The sequence below is a fragment of the Rana temporaria genome, chromosome 2, assembly GCF_905171775.1.
Source record: "Rana temporaria chromosome 2, aRanTem1.1, whole genome shotgun sequence".
In the NCBI taxonomy this organism is placed as follows: domain Eukaryota; kingdom Metazoa; phylum Chordata; class Amphibia; order Anura; family Ranidae; genus Rana; species Rana temporaria.
The window spans coordinates 88561985-88582575 of NC_053490.1; the positions used below are offsets into that span (position 1 = coordinate 88561985).

The window sequence follows — 20591 nt, forward strand, 5'->3', positions numbered from 1 at the left end:
ACAAAACAGATGTAGAATTTGTTGGGAGATAAACAGCAAGCATTAAGGCTGCATTCACACCTGAGCGTTTTGTCGCCTGAAGCGCGACGCTCAAATACGCTAGAGGGAAAAAAATACATTATTCCCTATGGAGATGGTTCACATCTCCACGCCAATACGCCTGACGCCGAGCGCCTGAAGCTCAAACAAGCTCCGGACCCTTTTTTGTCGCGCGGTTTGGGCGTATTTGAGCCTTGTCATTTCCCATAGAAAGTAATGGAAATGATTCAAGCGACTAGCGCGACAACGAGCGTTTGCTACGGGCGTTTCGTCGCTTTAATCAATAGAACTTTTCACCCAGGCAGAAGATTAAAAAAATCTACCAACATAGCAACAAGTGATGAAAAGATGATCATTTTTCCTATTGGCTAAAATAAAAAACGTTGAAGTACAAAAAGGTCGGACGACGCTGTATGCAAACGCGCAAATAAGCATGAATACGCGCGTTTCATCTTTCAAGGTCATCATATAATAAAATGTGTTATCTAAGTGGTCTATATACATCTCCACCTTGTAGAGATGTAAACACTCTTGCAACTCAGATGTGATGATTATACCAAAATCATAAAATGATCTACGCCTATGGCTTTTATATTGGCATTGTTACAGTTCTGTTTCTTTATTTTTCAGGCAGGAACGGTATTAAAGTCTGGATACTTCTGGCTTGGATTACTGCTGGTTCCTTCTGCTTGCCTGATACGGGATGTAGCATGGAGAGCGTAAGTTATATACCATTTCAATTATATTTTAGGGTGTATCATGTTCTGTTACACAATAACAGCCACATTAGGTGCTTAAATGAGCAACTATACTTGTTGGCCTGAACAACTAACTAAATAAAACCTTGCTATGTTCACTGGTCCACATCATTTGGGCTCAGCCCCTTAGTTCCAGTGAAGGGAATTAAGGCGTCAGCATACCAAAAACACACTGATGAGCGGGTTTGGGGGTGAAGGAACGACTGGCCTGCACAGAGTCCTGACCTCAACGCGATAGAACACCTTTGGGATGAATTAGAGCGGAGACTGCGAGCCAGGCCTTCTCATCCAACATCGGTGCCTGATCTCACAAATACGCTTCTGGAAGAATGGTCAAACATTCCCATAGACACACTCCTAAACCTTGTGGACAGCCTTCCCAGAAGAGTTGATGCTGCTATAGCTGCAAAGGGTGGGCCAACTCAATATTGAACCCTACAGACTAAATCTGGGCTGCCATTAAAGTTCATGTGTGTGTAATAAAGGCAGGTGTCTCAATACTTTTGGCAATATAGTGTAGGTTTATTGTGCATAACACTCCAGTGGGTGCTGCTTCCTGAGCTCTTTGCTTGAAGGTGATGTTTATTTAAGCTCACTCATTTAAACCTATATTTATTTGATATCTACCTCATGTTCTCCAAATTATACAGGTATTATACAGAAACTCGAAAAAATTATAATATTGTGCAAAAGTTCATTTATTTCACTAATGCAACTTAAAAAGTGAAACCAATATATGAGATGAACACATCACACGATTTGTCATACTTGTGGTGATTATGGCTTACAGCTCATGAAAACCCCAAATCCACAATCTCAGAAAATTTGAATATTACATGCAATCAATAAAACAAGGATTGTACATAGAACAATATCAGACCTGAAAAGTATAAGCATGTATATGTACTCAGTACTTGGTTTGGGCCCCTTTTGCAGAAATGACTGCCTCAATGCGGCGTGGCATGGAAGCGATCAGCCTGTGGCACTGCTGAGGTGTTATGGAAGACCAGGATGCTTCAGTATCGACCTTCAGCTCTTCTGCATTGTTGGGTCTCATGTCTCTCATCTTTCTCTTGGCAATGCCCCATAGATTCTCTATGGGGTTCAGGTCAGGCGAGTTTGCTGGCCAATCAAGCACAGTAATTCCACTGTCATTGAACCAAGTTTTGGTGCTTTTGGCAGTGTAGGCAGGTGCCAAGTCCTGCTGGAAAATGGAGTCAGCCTCCCCATAGAGCTCATCTGCGGAAGGAAGCATGAAGTGCTCCAAATTCTCCTGGTAGACGGCTGCGGTGACCCCGGACTTAATGAAGCACAGTGGACCAACACCAGCAGATGACATGGACCCCAAATCAACACAGACTGTGGAAACTTCACACTGGACTGCATTTTGCAGTGTGTGCCTCTCCATTCTTCCTCCATACTCTGGCTCCTTGGTTTCCAAATGAAAAGAGGATTTTGGACCACTGAGCAACAGACCAGGTGTGTTTTTCTTTAGCCCAGGTAAGACGCTTCTGACGTTGTTTGTTGTTCAGAAGTGGCTCGATAAGAGGAATACGACATTTAAAGCCCATGTGTGTGGTGCTCTTGATGCACTGACGCCAGCCTCAGTCCACTCCTTGTGAAAGTCCCCAACACTTTTGAATGACCTTTTCCTGACAATCCTCTCCAGGCTGCCGTCATCGCTGCTTGTGCACCTTTTTCTTCCACACTTTTCCTTTCCACATAACTTTCTATTAATGTGCTTTGACACAGCACTTTGGGAACATCCAACTTTCTTTGCAATTACCTTTTGAGGCTTTCCCTCCTCCTGAAGGGTGTCAGTGATGGTTTTCTGCACAACTGTCAGGTCAGCAGTCTTTCCCATGATTGTGATTCCTACTGAACCACACTGAGAGACCATTTAGAGCATGGGTCTTCAAACTACGGCCCTCCAGATGTTTAGGAACTATAATTCCCATCATGCCTAGTCATGTCTGTGAATGTCAGTGTGTTACAATGCCTCATGGGATGTGTAGTTCTACAACAGCTGGAGGGCCGTAGTTTGAGGATCCCTGATTTAGAGGCTCGGGAACCCTTTGCAGGTGTTATGGCTTAATTAGCTGATTAGAGTGGGACACTTTGAGCCTAGAATATTGCACCTTTTCACAATATTCAATTTTTCTGAGATTGTGGATTTGGGGTTTTCATGAGCTGTAAGCCTTGATCATCACAATTATGACAAATCACGGCTTGAACTATCTTGCTTTGCATGTAATGAAAGCTCTAGAAGTTGGTTCAATATAACACTAGTCACTTTTTCCCATTTATATAGTGGGATCTTTCTTAGCGCAGCATTACATTTTTGCATTTGTGTTTTGGTGTATATCTCACTGTTGCAGCTTTTTTGATTACCACTAGCGCGGTATCCTGTTTTGTACATATTTGCATGTAATGCGTCTATCTCATATATTAGTTTCACCTTTTAAGTTGCATTTGTGAAAAAAATGAACTTTTGCACGATATTCACATTTTTGGAGTTTCACCTGTATATAAGGCTGCTTTCACATTGGACAGCGGAGGTGCGGTGACGGTATAGCCGCGCTATTTTTAGCGCCGCTATACCGTCGTATTTAACGCAATATTTGGGCGCTATCGGTGAGGTTTTAACCCCCGCTAGCGGCCGAAAAAGGGTAAATTACCGCGGTTTCCCATTGATTTTAATCGGAAGGCACGGTATAGGAGCGGTAAACACCCCGCTCCTATACCGCTCCAAAGATGCGGCTAGCAGGACTTTTGGAGCCGTCCTGCTACCGCACCGCTTCAGTGTGAAAGCCTTCGGGCTTTCACATTGAAGCCTGCAGGGCATGATTTTTTCATGCGGTATAGCAACGCTGTTTTTAGCGCTGTACCGCATGAAAAACGCCTCAATGTGAAAGGGGTCTTAAGGAGTAAAATAGATATAATTCAAATGACAAATTATGTTTCTTAGAACAATTGTAGCTTTAGTATTCATACTTATATTGACCCAGCATGCATGTTTACATGCTGGATGTTCACCTTTCACACCAGCCTTATTTTAGGAGTAGCAACCGCCATGGAAGGTCTTGGAATATCATGGATTGTCATGGATTATTACCCCTAGATCATTTCCTAATTCATTTATATGATCATGTCATCTCATGTCATCTTTACTCCACACCAGAATTATAAATTATACCATTATGCAAATAAATATTTCCTGGAATTCTGTGTAAACGATGTGACCAAAATACTGAGATTGTACAGAATTATTCTTATCATATGGCACCCAACTTTGATAGATTTATAAAAATCCGCTTATCAAACAGCTTGCTGAGCTGTCATTCTATGTCGCTATGTGAACCCTACATTGTTCTACAAACAGATTGCTTCCAGGCACAGCTAAAAGAGCAGCGCAACTGTCAGCATATTAAACTGTGCAGATGCAAACCAAAGACTGGATGGTTGCATCTGTTCATACAAATATTTGCCTACTCAACAGTCCAACTGATCATTGAACAACAATCTCTATAGTTCTTGTTGTAAGAGAACAACAAGCACTTTATATTAATAATGCCAAATGCTTTTCACAAACACAGCAATGCCTTTCCTTTGATTTTTATATCACAGTAAGAAGCTTAGCGAGCTGAAATGATTTCCTGTTAACCAATTTTTTTATTTTTACTTTTTTCCTACTAATGCAATATATACTGTATGTGAGTGTATATATAAAGGGTATTCTGTCAAGCAGGCTCTTCCACTAAATTGTTGATGGTAAATCTAAGGCAGGCCATATATTATGCAGTTTTCTTTCCTTCAATCACGGGTTGAAGGAAAGAAAATGACTCGATTCTCCCATCAACGCAGTCAATGCTGATGGGGGAATACCTTCCGTGTTCTGCCAGCAGGAAGCACGAGGAGGCTTCCCCACAGGCAGAATACAATGATCTCTGCTAGCGGCTATAGCCTTTGGCAGTAATCGGGCAAAAAAAACCTGACAGGATGGTAGTACTGAAGATGATCGATGGATTGACTTAAAGCGGTGGTTCACCCTCAATAACAACATTCTAGCATTAAATTAAGCATAGTAGCGCAAGCTACAGTATGCCTTTATTTTATTTTTTTGCCCCGTACTCACTGTTTAATCCTATAGTAAAGATTCAGACTCCCCGCGGGGAATGGGCGTTCCTATCCAGAGGGAAGATGATTGACGGCCGGCTATGGCACGTCACGCTCCCCGAAGATAGCCGGAGTAGGTCTCGGCTCTTCACGGCGCTATACGGCGCCTGCGCACAGACTAGGCGCAGGCGCCGTGAAGAGCCAAGTCCTATTTCGGCTATTTCCGGAGAAGCGTGACGCGCCAGTGCCGGCCGTCAATCATCTTACCTCTGGATAGGAACGCCCATTTCCCGCGGGGAGTCTGAATCTTCACTATAGGATTGAACAGTGAGTACGGGGCAAAAAAATAAAATAAAGGCATACTGTAGCTCGCGCTACTATGCTTAATTTAATGCTAGAATTTTTTTTTTTATAGGGTGAACCCCCTCTTTAAGTACAACCAGCCTGCTCATAGACGGAAAGAGATTTGGTCAGTTCAGCAGGAATTTTGATCTGTTTATGGCCGGCTTAAAGGAGATTGTACAATCAGATTGTCCCATAAACGGTGAGCTTAAGGGGATCGTATTAATGAAGACACAAACAGCAATGCAAAACCATGTCAGAGCTTACATATTGTAAGGTAACCTATCACCCCCCCCCCCCAAATCTTCACATGACTATGTTGGGACCTTGTGTTTGGCAATTTGTGACCAAGGAAGTGACCGAGGAAGGCTAGACATACTCAGAAACATTGGTTAGTTTGGAGGGCCCCCGATGGGTAACCAAAGTGGTGATGATGAAGATTAGCAGGTGAAAGGTGAGCTAGCCTAAGAAAGTGACAGATTTTCTTTTAAGAGACCCAATGCCTAACTAGATAAGCATATGAAGTAAAGGTACTTACATAGCCATAACTCAGCTTCCTTTATTGTTTTGCTCCCCTGCTGTGCTTTCAATGGACCTTATATTTATAATAACCTCTGACACATGTAATAGCGTTGGAGGATCTGCACTCCAAAGAGAGGCAGCTGCTCCCTCTCCCTGGCCCTCATGTCAGCCAAGGTCCTGGCCAGGGAGGATTCGAACATTCTGCATTGACAGTCTTTGCAGATCACATGTGGTTTCCTGAGCCACTGCCAGGACCTTGATTGACATCAAGGCCCAAGAGAGGGAGCTGCAGTGTCTTTTTGGAAACCAAGTATTTTTACTTTTATGTTAGGCATGGAATGGTGACAAGGTCTGCCTTTACTGCCAGGGGTTTCTTTTTAAACCATTTTTTTCATATATCTTACCTGAAAAAAAAAAAAAAAACTTTGAATAAATCTTGAATTACAAACTAAACCCATGAAGAAAGTTCTCCAGCTGAGCCATATAAACGTGACTTGTCATAAGCATTGTCAAAATAATTCAGTTTTGAGCAAGGTTTCTGTAACACTTCACAACTAATTGATGTAACAAGCTTACTCAACCCATTAGACAACAAAGCCAATTGTGTTACATTTAACCCGTATCTCCTCAGCCTTGGTTAGAGAGTGCTCTACAAATCACCAGTTGTTCACAGCAGGATTAGGAGGACGTCAGGGTAACAATAACACAGCTCAAGAAGGATATCCCTGGTCACTCACTCTTGGCTACTAGAGCTAGTGAGTTAGCGGCTGTGTGCTGTTATAGGCCACATTAGAGTAAATATCCAGCGCTGTGGGGGGCAGAGCGTGGCTCTTATCAACATACTGTGTTACTTTAGGCCGCAAATGTAGGAACGTTTTAACAGCATGATTTATAAACTATCTTAGAGAAAATCTGGGATTGTGTATTCATACATAAATAAGGATTGAGGAGAAGCTTTCTGTTCCCAGCTTGCCTTATGGGATGATTTGCTGGATGCTTGGAATGCTCGAATTTTTAAAAGTTACAAAAAAGATTTACTACTACTCTACAAATTCTAAGTAGGACTAAAGGCACAACTTTTTTTTCATTTTGGATAGAGTAAGAGAGGGTTATAGCCCCTGTACAGCTTATTTTTGTCATATGTGTCTTATTTGCGAGGTTTCCTATTACTTCCTGTCCAAAAGCCAAAATAGGAAGAAAACCTATGTAAAGTGAGAGAACTCCTGGTTGTCACCAGGGTCACCAGAACTAGTGTCCCCATTGGTAGATATCACCACTATTCCTGTTCTGGGGACACAACAATGTTTGGGATTTTCTTCTAACTTTTGGGGATAATTGGAACCAGGGGGGTAAGTCTCCCTATCTGGGGCACAGACAACAATAAAAAACCTGATAGGTGTTCAACTCTCTCTCCACTCTATCCAAAACAAAAAAAAGTGTTGCCTTTAGTTATACTTTAACTTATTATTTATATTGAATTCAGACACATACAGATGCCTCCATACAGTCTTGTTTGTTAGAAATGTTTGAAGAAGCGGATACAAAGTTGGAGTATGCAAATAATAATGGCAAGTAAAAAATCTTTTTTGGGGGTCAGGGCCAAGCACGGCATGTGAGAAGATTCACTTCTCTTTGCTCCCATGGCTGATCCTGTCTTTGATAGTCTCCCCGGTCTGCAACACCTGTTTTGAACTGCAGAGAGTGCTCCCTGGAATCTGCTGACTCTGCCGATATGCTCGCTGACATCCTGCTCTACTGCCATGACCAGAACGAAGACGGAGGATAGAGTGGTCTCTGACCCCCAACATGGCACCACTTTTCTGACACAGCGGACCCCACATGAAGCTTAGAAGCGTAAATCGGTTGTATACCCTTTTTTTACCTTTTACCTACAGGTAAGCCTATAATAAGGCATACCTGTAGGTAAAAAGAATATCTCCTAAACCTGTACAGTTTAGGAGATATTCCCTTTGCATGCAGCCACTGACGTCAGCTCTGAATGCCCGACTGAAGGTCCGGCAGACGTGGCTCCAGCCACTCACAGCGCCGAAGCCGCGTTACCTGACAGAACACGCCAAGGGGAAATGTCAGCTCCCTTGGCGTGGACCGGGATCACCTGCCGACGCCTCATTCTAAGGTAAGTATTTCATTATGAGCTAGTATGTGGTGCATACTAGCTCATTATGTCTTTTGCCTTACAGGTTTGAAAATATATATATATACATCTGCGGGTATACATCCGCTTTAAGGACAAGGAGACTGAAAGCTCTATACCTAGAAGTACAGTCTCAAAGTAAGGACAACATCAGAGACATGTTATACTATCCCCAAAAGCTGCCGCTTCCCTGTGCACAGTACAATAGCCCTGAGGAGCTTGCAGCAGACATGCTGGACGTGGAGAAGAGGGTCAGACACATGGGGCAGAGGCCATTTTTGCTGAGCAGGAGGATCAGTCTCTGTGAAATCCTGAAAGTGGTTAATAAATGGCTGCATTAGTCGATAAGATGAAAACACATCTAAGACAGAACAATGTCCATATAGTGGGCCTTCCAGAGAAAGCCAAGGGCCAAGACCCCACTGACTTTGTTGAGCATTGGCTTCTCAATATCTTAAACAAAGATCCAAAACAATGATGCCTTCACGCCTCACTTCTCGGTGGAACGGGCCCACCGGACCCCTACCAGGCCCCTGCAAGAGGGCAATCTTCCTAGACCTATGCTGGTATGACTATTTAATTACCTAGACAGAGAGGCAGTGCTGCGGCTGGCACATGAACATCGCAATATTCACAATGGCATCAGAGTCTCATTCTACCCAGACTTTTTGGCTGACATCCAAAGAAGCAGAGTAAAATTCACAGAAGTCATGAAACGACTGCAACGCCTCCAAGCCACATATGCCATGCTATACCCGACGAGGCTCCGCATATCATCTGGTGGTTAGGCTCACTTCTTTGATTCGGCTACAGAAGGTTCTGACTGGATCAACGCAGATGAGGCGGATCTCAGCCGTCGTCCTAATGCAGCAGATCCACTGATCCACAGTGTTTCCACTGATCCCCGTACACACGAGGGGATCTCCGCTGGAACCGGTCCGCCGGACCGTTTCCAGCGGAGATTCCTCCTCCGGATTTGGATCCGATGGCTTGTACTCACCTTCGGATCAAAATCCGCGCGGAATTCATCCGCGGTGACGTGTCGCGCCGTCGCCGCGATGATGACGCGGCGACGTGCGCGACGCTGGAAGGTAAGTACTTCCACGCATGCGTCGAATCATTACGACGCATGCGAGGGATGGGAGCGGACGGATTGATACGGTGAGTCTGTACAGACCACCGGATCAATCCGCTGGACCTGATTCAAGCGGATAAATTTCTTAGCATGCTAAGAAATTTATATCCGCTTGAAATCGATCGGGCCGAGAAATGTCCGCGGATAAATATCCGCTAGGCCGTACAGACGACCGGATTTATCCGCTGGAACTGATCCGCGGATCAATTCCAGCGGATAGATCCGGTGGTGTGTACGAGGCCTAAGGCTATAATGTCAGTGTGATTATAACTATGGGTGCCAAGTTCTTTTTCTGAAATCAAGCTCACCCCGAGTGGGGGGACTGGAGATGTTCAGTTTCCCTTTTTCTTCAGACCATGCAAGGGATTCACTTATGAAAACTGCATCTTTTGGTTTTTGTTCCCCCAGGATCATGTCAACTTGTGCTTCTTGGACAGTGAGCATCTACTTCTGTGAGAGCTGTTTGGCAGTGGATATGCCTGTTGCAATCTATGCTGCCAGATCTTCATATTGTTACCTATCCTCTGAGAAGAGACTACAGAGATTTTGGCGGTTTCTATGGGTGCTGTTATGCCGCACATTTCACCACCATTACTGTCTGTTGACATTCCAGGATAGTCCTCTCTACTATGTGTTGCAAAACTTGACCACTTTGAAATTGCACTACGTTACTCCAAGGAGTTAGTGACCTTTTTGGCTCTGTTCAACACTATACCTGAACAGCTCTACCCTACAAGATGCATCCAACGATCCTGGCTGATTATATCTTTAGCTGAAGTCAAATGACCCCCTCTTTGCTGCCTATCCTTACTGATATCAGGTACATTCCTAGAGGAATATTGAGCCACTCCCCCTTGCTTCTGCATTTGGAAGTAAGGCCCACAACTGCCCACAACTACCCTTATGTGCACCCCTTGGAAACTCAATGTTTTTTTTAACCTCTTCCCTTCTCATGTTAATATGAATAGGTCTATTGAGGATTTTATTGTGGCTCATGAAATCACTCAAATATAATTCAGAGTTGGTAGGCCTTTAGGACATTTTCATCTCCCAAATTAATGTAGTTAAGTGTAACATCAGTGGTCTGCGTGTTGAGCTTGAACAGCAGGTATGCCAACTGGAGCAAGCATGTTTTATTGTTACATAGGTTAAAAAAAGACACAATTCCATCTAGCTCGAACAATTAAAAAAAAAACACAACCATACAATCAAAAAAAAGTTAATTCCTGATCCCCCGAGAGGCAATTGGATATTACCTGGATCAACTTTACCTATAAATTTTAGTACCCAGTTATACTATGTACACCTAGGAAAGAATCCAGGCCTTTTAAATGCAATCTACTGAGCTAGCCAGAACCCGCTCTTACTGTGAAGAAACCTTTTGTTGATAATACCAAGGACTCTGCCGAGGGGACCTGGCTACCTGCTCAGGATGCATTAGACCATTTGGTGTCATCCTCAGCAGATAGGAAACAATTATTCTCTAAACTGGCATTCTACGAGGAGGGAGAACAGATGTGAAGAATATTGGCCAGGATTGCATGGGCCTAGCAGTCTAGGGGTCCTATCGGTGCCTTGCAAATTGGGGACGGTAGGCTTCTTACTACTCCGGATTCCATAATTACGGAATTTGTCTCCTTTTATTCTGCTCTATACCAATCCAACAAACATGCACATCTGAAGATATTTTGACCTATTTGAATGGTATCCGCTTACCGGAACAGTCCACACAAAACCAGAGAATGCTCGATTCCCCCTTAACTTTGGAGGAATTACAGATAGCAACTGTCGCACTCCCTAACTACAATCCACAGGGTGACAATGACCTACTGTTAGGGGTCTATAAGCAATATGGATACATGATATTACCATTCCTACTAAAGGGTGTTTAATACTAAATGCTGCTAGAGAATGTGCAACTTTACCATATTCTTTGACAGAACCATATTCTGTGACATAATCATCCTCCTGTGGAAACCGGGCAAGGACCCTACTGAACCAGTGTCTTATAGGCTGATCTCCCTACTCTAAAGTGACATCAAAATCTTGCCAAAAGTGTGTTGGCTCTACATTTCAATAAGGTTATTTCAACGATTATATACCCAGATCAATCCTGGTTTTATGCTCCAAAAGTCCACAGCTATCAACTTCTGTAGGCCCCAGTTCCAGTTGCTCCTTCATTTAAATACCTGGGCATACAGATTACACATCAGCCGGTGTACTTTTGCTGTTTCAATTTAAATCCCCTGCTAAACTGTTTTAGGGATAAAAATCAAAATTTGAAACAGGCTTTGGCTCTCCTTGGCTGGAAAAGTAAACTTAGTAAAAATGATTGTTATGCCCCAACAATTTCCTTCACAATATTCCTGTGGTTATGCCATTGAGTATTTTTTGTGATGTGAATTCCATCTTTATGCAGCTACTGTGCTTAATAGCTATAATAAGGTACCCAGAGAGAGGTTGGAACATCTACAGAGACCCAAGGATGCTGGTGTCTAAGCCATGCCAAACCTCTTGCTTTGCTACCTGGCTGTGTAGTTACAACACCTTTGCAAGGGGTTGACCTCCCCTTCTTGCCCAAACCAGTCACCTCCTGATTCCTCTATGTGTATACTACAATATACAACCAAAGTCACAGAAATAAAGACAGGGGTTGGAGGCTGTGGCCTTTAGAAAGTCTAATCCTCTCCTGCCTACATATGCCATTATTCCGAAAATTTGGAATGAGGCTAAACAGTTGCAACAGGCTACTAGCTTCACCCGCTACAGCCCCATATGGAATTATGACAATTGGCAAAAGTGCAACAAGCTCTGAGGTGGCACAAGTTTGGTATAACCCATCTGTACCATACTAAAGATGGACCTCTCAGTTACTTTGAGGAAATACAGTATGTGCAAAAAATGCTCTCTTAATTTCCATGCTATTTTACTATATTCAGCTCAAACATGCTATAGTGGCTCGGGGCCCATTAGTGAAGTGCCATCAATACTCAACGCCAGTGTTTAACATTATGACCGATACAGTCTCTACTAGGGGCTTTATTTCTTGGTGCTATGCCATTCCGTTAAGTGAATTCTTGAAATCATTCCTCTTGACTGCAGGAGGGAGGTGGGAGATTGAACTTGGCTCATTTGTGGAAGATCAGTGGGAGGAAGCTCTAGTACCCCAATTTTCCCTTAACATGGCCCAAAGACTCATGAAATTATATATACTCCTGAGAGTTCATTTTGCCCCAGTCAGGTTACACAAAATGGACATACTAGATACTCAAACTTGCAGTAAGTCACAGGGATCTGATTCATTTAACTTGGCAGTGTCCCAAAATTACATAATTACCTATATACTGTACTGGGTAAGGGTAATGAACACTCGGAGTACTGTATTTAAGATCTCTGTCCCGCTTGACCCTAAACCATGTTTTCTTGGCATTTTAGATGATTTCTAATTAAAGGCTTCTACTAGAGAAGTGGTGGCAAGAGCCCGTCTTCAAGCCCGAAAATATATTTAGGTATTGGAAGTCTGCTGATTCTCCTTCCCATAAGGAGTGGGTAAAGTGTATGGGTGAAAGTCTTAAACTGGAAGAACATCCACCAGCATAGGGGATGCTCTTGTATATTTGATAATGTCTCTGGGGTCCCTGGCTGGATACCCAAGGGCCTGAGTCCACGTGACCTGGTTATGGACTGACTGCACATTGGTTAAGTCATATCCCTTTGATTATGGAATTTAACTGTGCATTTCAAAGCATGAGTCAGGGATTGTGGATATCGTTTATACTGTTTATCAATAGTATAGCTAAAATGATTTTGTGCAGTAGGGGCATGTTATGTTTGTATCAACATGCAAATTAAACAAAGTATGTGTTTTGTGATAATGTTTTATGTATCTGAGAGGCTATCTTGGAACTGCTGCATCAATATTGTTTATTTTTTGTTCCTTTTCAATAAAATTGTATTTGTTCAAAAACCAAAAAAATAATACTTTTTTGGCAGCATGGTGTAGCTGTGTGGTCAGAAGTGTGTAGGTGTGTAGGGCTTCTATTAGAGCCAAAAGTGAAGCATTGATACAATTCATGATTCATCGTTTGAGAGAGTTAAATGTTTCAGTTTAGTGGATTTATCTTTTATCAGATTTTTAGTACTGCCTGAACCTAGATTTCTCAAAAGAATGGTAAACCCAGATGTAAGTTCAAACAGTAGCAAAAGAAGCCAGGAGAAAATCCAGCCTTAAAACAGATGCTATAGGTTTGGCAGATCCTCAGGCCGATGTCTTCCAATAAAAAAATTGGCTGACCACCCTAGACTCACCTTTAAAGTACCCCCCTCTTCTGTGACATAGAACCCCCAATGCTTCTGAGTGTGGTGGTACACACCAATTACCAGGCCTGGGAACAGTCACATGAAGGACACGGTAACGTCATCACATTATCAGACACCAGCCCACACTGAGCATTTTGTGGCAGGTGCCTGAGAGGGAGGAGTGCCGGGGAAGTGCTATGAAGGTGAATACAAAGTTGTAGGTATGAAGTGATGGGTGGGTAACTTTTAAACAAATTTTCCTTGAATGTGGAGGGTGTTGGGGGTGTCTTTTAATAGTTGATAGAAGTAATGAAGCAACAGCTATTCACGGATGATGAAAACCTAATTTGAGAACAGTACATCCCTGTAGATGAGCACCAGGCAGACACTTGCCCTGTTTCATCCTCCATTTCTTCTGCTATATCATCATGCAGTTTCATACTAGTGACACTTTAAAAAATACATATTTTATTGCTTCTTTTTACTTGCTCATTCCTGTCATATTTATTCAAATGTAGCCTTTCTTGTGCTTGCTGCGTGCTCTTTCATGCTGAAGTGACACTTTGTTGTTACAGTGTTGCGCATTCATACTTTTCATGCGGTAGCTCTCTGAAATGAGGCCTACTACTCTTCTTCCGGAACAGCGATCTGGAAGATGATTGCTTCTATTACCTGATTAGGTGTTTGTGTGATCTGACATCCCTGGAGCCTAGTTGAATAAACAAATCTGTGCTTTTTTTGCTCTTCATTTCACATGTTATGACATCGCAGAGTGCCTTCCGAGGCAACATTACCCTTCTGCTGCTGGCACGGCTCCTGTAGAATTCTTCACGGCGACTGTAAATAATTGAAGAGCGTGTCATTCCCTATAGATTCTCTTCCTTGTTTATGAAGGCGTATGTTTTCCATCCCTTGCTGGTGAAAGCCTTTTTTTCCTTACGTTTTTCATGTCGTCTTGCCTTGTCAAAGCAGAGATGAATTCTGCTTTAATTATGACTTTGCGCTCTAGAGCTGTCAGTTTAACCTGCCATGTATTTCCTCAGGCACACATTCTGTGTACAAGTTCCAAATGGCCGTGCAAAACTTTTTCATTGGCAGATCACTGGGGTATTAGGAAGAAAACTGTTTTCTAAAATAAAAAGTATGGCCCAGATTCTCAAAGGGCTTACGACGGCGCAACGCAATGTACGCCGTCGTAAGTCCTAATCTGGGCCGTCGTATCTATGCGACTGATTCTTAGTTTACGCATAGATATCCATTAGATCTGACAGGCGTAAGGGTCTTAAATGCAATTTTTTTTTGCCGCTAGGTGTCGCCTCCGTCGTTTTCCCCGTCGAGTATGCAAATTAGCAAAATACGCGAATTCCCGAACGTACGTGCGGTCGACGCAGTGAAGTTACGACGTTTACGTTAGATTTGCGCCGCGTAAAGTTTCCCCTGCTATATGAGGGGCAACCAATGTTAAGTATGGCCATCGTTCCCGCGTCGAAATTTTTAAATTTACGTTGTTTGCGTAAGTCGTCCGTGAATGGGGCTGGACGCCATTTACGTTCACATCAAAACCAATGACGTCCTTGCAACGTCATTTGGAGCAATGCACCCTGGGATATTTTCCGGACGGCGCATGCGCAGTACGCTCGACGCGGGAACGCGCCTAATTTAAATGCTCCACGCCCCCTACCCGGCTAATTTGAATTAGGCGGGCTTGCACCAGGTGATTTACGCTACGCCGCCACAACTTTACAGGCATGTTCTTTGTGAATAAAGCACTTGCCTGTAAAACTTGCGGCGGCATAACGTAAACCAGATACGTTACGCCCGCACAGTTTTACGCCCATATACGAGAATCTGGGCCTCTATATTTTAGTGATTCTAAAGTAGTTAGACTATTTACCTGTAACTAGATACATTTAGGACTGATTACCTCTAAATTGAGTAAAAACGTTTTTCTTAATTATGTAAGAATACCTCTAAGATGACTGAATCAAAATATTTCCCACTTTATTACTTTGCCAGGACAGACCAACACAAGATGGACTCTGGTTGATTGCTTTGCGTATTGCATTTTCCACTTGGTGCTTTGTTCTTGGACTGTGTTATTGGATATTGGATAAGGCCTCTAGTAGTGTTTTATAAGAACTGTGACCTTCCTCTGTTTTACCCCATAAGTTTATGAACTACTTTAGAACAGATGCTGTGGCAGGTACAGTCCTACAACAGGTTTGTCCTACTTTGCATTTGCTCTCTACTATAAACTGTACAAACAAATGGCCACTGCCCTCACCTATAAGGGTACTTTCACACTGGGGCAGCAGGTCTATTGGCGGTAAAGCGGCACTAATTTTAGCAGTGCTTTACCGTAGTTTTAGCTGTGCTTTTCGGGCACTAGCGGGGCAATTTAACCTCCGCTAGCGACCAAAGAAAGAGTTAAAAGCACCTGTATTGCGGCACTTCCAAAGTGCTTTTCAGTGGGCATGGACGGTCCTACACTGTCCCAAAGATGCTGCTTGCAGGACTTTTTTTCCCGTCCTGCAAGTGCACCGCCCCAGTGTGAAAGTACTTGGGCTTTCCCACTGGGGAGGCATTAGAGGCGCTTTTCAGGCGCTATACAGTAGCGCCTCAGTGTGAAAGGGTTCTAACTGGCCTTTGCAACAAGGAGTACTACATAGAAGGGCAACACACGCAAAACAAAACCAAAGAAATTTCCAGCTCAACTCGACCAGACTTCAACCAACCAAATTATTCTGTCTAACAGTATGCGTAAAAACGGGGGTTTAGTTTGCACACATTTGCAAATACATGTGTAAGCTACAGAGACCCTTCACGGCACCCCATTAATTTCTATAGTCCTAGCTCTAAATGTTAGACAGGTTAATTTGGTTGGTTACAGGTTGGTTGGTAAGTTGAGCTTGGAATTTCTTTGGTTTTGTTGTCTACTATAAACTCCATAGCAATATATTGGGAAGAGCTACAGCCAATGACAACAAACTGCTCAGCCTCTTAGCCTGGTGTCCTGCTATCCATTCTGGGAGCTCCCTGTCTGTCATTTGGGTAGTAGGGAAGACTCGACAGAGTATTTAAAAATCCATTTTGAATGGAATTAATTTGACAGATTCAAAAATATGTAATCTTTTGTGTTACTTTTCAATAATATACGTAAGAAACAACTGCTGTATTTACAATTTACCACACAATTCCATTGGGATGATTTTATTAGTGTTTTATGAGTTTTTAGAGTGCCATAGGCCAATAAACACCATGGCATAAGAAAATCCTAGCCCCTTAAAGTGGAGTTCCGCCTTCCCCTCAAAAAAATTAAAGTCAGCAGCTACACATACTGTAGCTGCTGACTTTTTATATTAGGATACTTACCTGTCCTGGAGTCCAGCGATGTCGGCACCGCAGCCGATGTTTCCATCGTTTGACGATTACCGGTAAGGGTACACGGCAGTGAAGCCTTTCAGCTTCACTGCCAGGTCCCTACTGCGCATGCGCTAAGTGCAGCTGTGCTCTCCTACTGGCCTGACAGTAGAGGGAGGGAGGAGGAGGGGGCCTGACTTCAGACATACCTTGCTGCGGCAAGGTCTGATGGAAGTTGGAACAAGGTACCTGTCAAAAATAGGTACCCGCTAAGACAAGTGGAAGTTCCACTTTTGGGTGGAACGCTGCTTTAAATCGGAAAATGAACATGCTTGTTTTGCAAATATATACCAATAAACCTATACATATTTGGGGTCTCTATATTCAGGAATGAATCAGAGAAATACTGCACTGAACTTATTAGCAATAGTATTAGCTATTAAACACTAACGTATGTTACCATGTCTATGTATAATCATAAACACACATATTGTATTAATGCATTTCATGTACCAAATTAAAGCTTTAAATATACTGAAATAAGAGTGTGAAAATTTAGTAAGTAAAGCACTTATACATTTAAGAAATACTCTAACGAAATAACAAATTACTGAAACCTTCAAAAGTTGTCTCCCTCCTTCGATAGCTTTTACTTTGTAACCTCGAAAACCACTTTATCTCTATGGTCTAACATAAATTAGGTGAATACTACAATAAAGTTTACTTTCCCAAAGGCTTTCCTAAGAAGGAACTGGGAAAACGACATAGATGCAAGGGCCAAGCCCCCTAAATTGCTTCCACTCAAGATTCGTGCCTCTGTTGCCTACCTGCAAACATAGATCTGACCTTCACATCTCAGGGCCCTGTATGATAATTCAGTATGTCGAAAACTGACTGTTATATTTATTTTTATGCAGGGCCAAGCACACCTATGACAAAACTCTACTAGAGCAAGTCCAGGAAATAGAGACCCGCTCCAAGGAGATGAGCAAGGCTGCCATGCGTGATTCTAATGGAAAAAGGTAAAAAAATAAGTTTTAAACACTTTCTGGAGAAACTTTATAAACTTTCTGTACTATTTACTTCTAGATATCAGAAGAAATGCTTTGTTCGTTTTATATTTTAATGTTAAGTATTTTTGCAAATTAAACTAAGTGGATCAGCATCAAGGCATTTTAATTATATCTCTTATGGCTTCATCCAGAGGACTCAGTAGAGCACACCCCCCTTCCGCTACTTGCCCATGTCCTACTGAGACGCAAAAGGAGCACAAGTGCTTTTTAACTAAAATAAAGAAACTAGTATATTTTTGAATGCTTGGTTTGGATTTTTTATGATATAGTTAAAGAATCAATTGGCAAGTATGTAAAAGCTTAAGATAAAACAAGAATCGCAGTTTTGATGTAATAATCTACGACGTTTCCTGCATTGATTGTCTCTTACACCTAAGCACTGCTGTGCTGAAAGACAAATGTTCTACTCATGTATATTTACACTCTTTAGCGTGTTTTGCTTGAAATAATGCCTCCTAGCTTTTCAAAATAAATGGTTATGTTGCATTACAGCCCGCTCAAGCTCCAGTTTGGCCATTTTTGGGCAAGTCACTCCCATTGTCAACAAGCCAGGCCTAAGCTGGCTGAAGGTCTTGAAGAGTAAAACTTTTCAAGGAGGAACTACAATGTACCTACTAAAAAAAACTAAAATCAATAAAATCATTCAATTGTAATAGGTAGATTCAGAGACATTGGTGTAAACTTGCGGCGGCGTAGCTTAGCGTGTTTAGGCTACGCCGCCGTAAGTTAGCGAGGCAAGTACTTGATTCTCAAAGTACTTGCCTGCTAAGTTACGGCGGCGTAGCCTAAAGCGGGCGGGCGTAAGGGCGCCTAATTCAAATGTGTGTAAGGGGGTGTGTTTTATGTTAATGGGGCTTGACCTTACGTTTTTGACGTTTTTTTTCAACTGCGCATGCGCCGGCCGCCTACATTTCTCAGTGTGCATTGCGGCTAAGTACGCACGGGCCTATTGATTTCGACGTGGACGTAAACTACGTAAATCCCTATTCACAAATTTCGACGCGGGAACGGCAGCCATACTTAACATTGGCTACCCCACCTAGGGCCTAGCTCTAACTTTAGGCAGCCTATCTCTTACGTTAATGGCGTAAATGTACTGCGTCGGCCAGGCGTACGTTCGTGAATCGGCGTATCTACTAATTTTCATATCCTACGCCGACCGCAATGGAAGCGCCACCTAGCGGCCAGCCTCAATATTGCAACCTAAGATAGGACGGCGCAAGCCGTCGTATCTTAGATATGTTTAAGCATATCTCTGTTTGAGAATACACTTAAACATAGGTCGGCGTAGATTCTGAGTTAGGTCGGCTTATCTACTGATAAGCCGGCCTAACTCTTTCTGAATCTACCTATAAAACTTTATCTACTCTCCATTCAACGAAGGAACACTTGTTCTTCCCTGTACCTGATATCCACAAATACTGTATCTGTGCCCAGTATATTGCAGCATTCGTACAGCAGAGTAGAGGAGGTTTGAATTCCTAGTAAAGTGATTGAAAACCCCCACATATACCCAGTCATGTGACTGGTCTTAAATAATATGTAAGAGACTAAACAAATCTTCTTACAAATCCTTTTACATAAGTTGTACCTGTTTATGTACAGCCATCTTTCACCTACATCCATTCCAAGTGCAGAATTTACACAGGATCACTCAGCTCTGAAAAGCAGGGGGCTGGGAACTGAAGTGACATACTTGAGGGGAGCTCTGTGAGCTTATTGGAGGGATTAACGCTGTCAATCATAGACTAGAACTACACACTATAGTTTACATTCACTTTAAGACCTGCTCAGCTACATGAACTGAGAGCTACAGGAAAAGCAGTGGACACACACAGGAACAAAAGTACAATCCACAGCATGAGGGAATAGCAGAAGGATTTATTAAAACAAAAAGCCTCCTAGTTTTTTTCCCCATTAAAGGATAATGGGCATATATTATCTATTTGAGATGCAGATAGTGATTACTGGAGTCTTTACATAGCAGAAACGGAGTTAGCAACACAGACATACAGTTTTCATTCAATGAACTGTACAAGAAGATTAATGCAAAATTTAGAGACCAAAACAGCCAATCAGACCTCACTTTTATCATAACAGACCAATACAAGATGGGCTTTGATTTATTGCTGTGAGTACTGCATTTGAAGCTTTTCTCTTTGTGGTATTGAATAAGGCCTCTAGTAATGTTTTACCACTGTAACCGTTCACTTCTGTTCATACTGAACAAGTTTATAGACTACCAGGGGCGGACTGACCATTGAGGCACTCGGGCACTGCCCAAGGCCCCAATGCCCCATCAGGGTTGCCAGGCTCAGTAAAACCAGGAACAGTATGTCAAAATTTGTGTTTTTTTTTTTTTTACATCTGTCCCTGATATGTCCGAAACCAACATGCTTTTGATGTGAAAATCCCAAGATTTTAGCTGCCCTGCCTCTGCACTGCCTCCTGGCGTGGTGGCCATCTGTAAGCGCAGGGGCCCCATAATCTTCTATTGCCCGGGGGGCCCCATGAGTTGTCAGTCCGCCCCTGTAGACTACTTTATCACAGACGCAGTTGAGGGTTCAGTCCTTTGACAGGTCTTTCCCACTTTGGCTCTACACTCTACCATATGCTCCATAACAATATATTAAAGAAAGCTTCAGTAGATAACAAGAAGGTTCTCAGCCTCTTAACCATATTCACTACTTATCATGGTCATGTTGGAAAGCACAGAAACACAGCAGGGAAGACCTGGCATGGATTGAGCTTCATCGAATCCATCCAACGTGGAGAAATCCATTTTGGATGGA

The 20591-nt window shown here is 42.7% G+C and overlaps 1 protein-coding gene across 2 annotated transcripts in view; it reads left to right on the forward strand.

The window, feature by feature from the left end:
• Positions 1–20591, forward strand: part of ATP8A2 (ATPase phospholipid transporting 8A2) — an 899065-nt gene that overhangs the window by 831576 nt on the left and 46898 nt on the right. For both annotated transcript variants that reach the window (XM_040340493.1, XM_040340494.1), the window contains 2 exons: positions 670–758; positions 17644–17748. In XM_040340493.1, coding sequence (XP_040196427.1) covers positions 670–758; positions 17644–17748 — 194 coding nt within the window. The remainder of the gene's footprint in view (positions 1–669; positions 759–17643; positions 17749–20591) is intronic.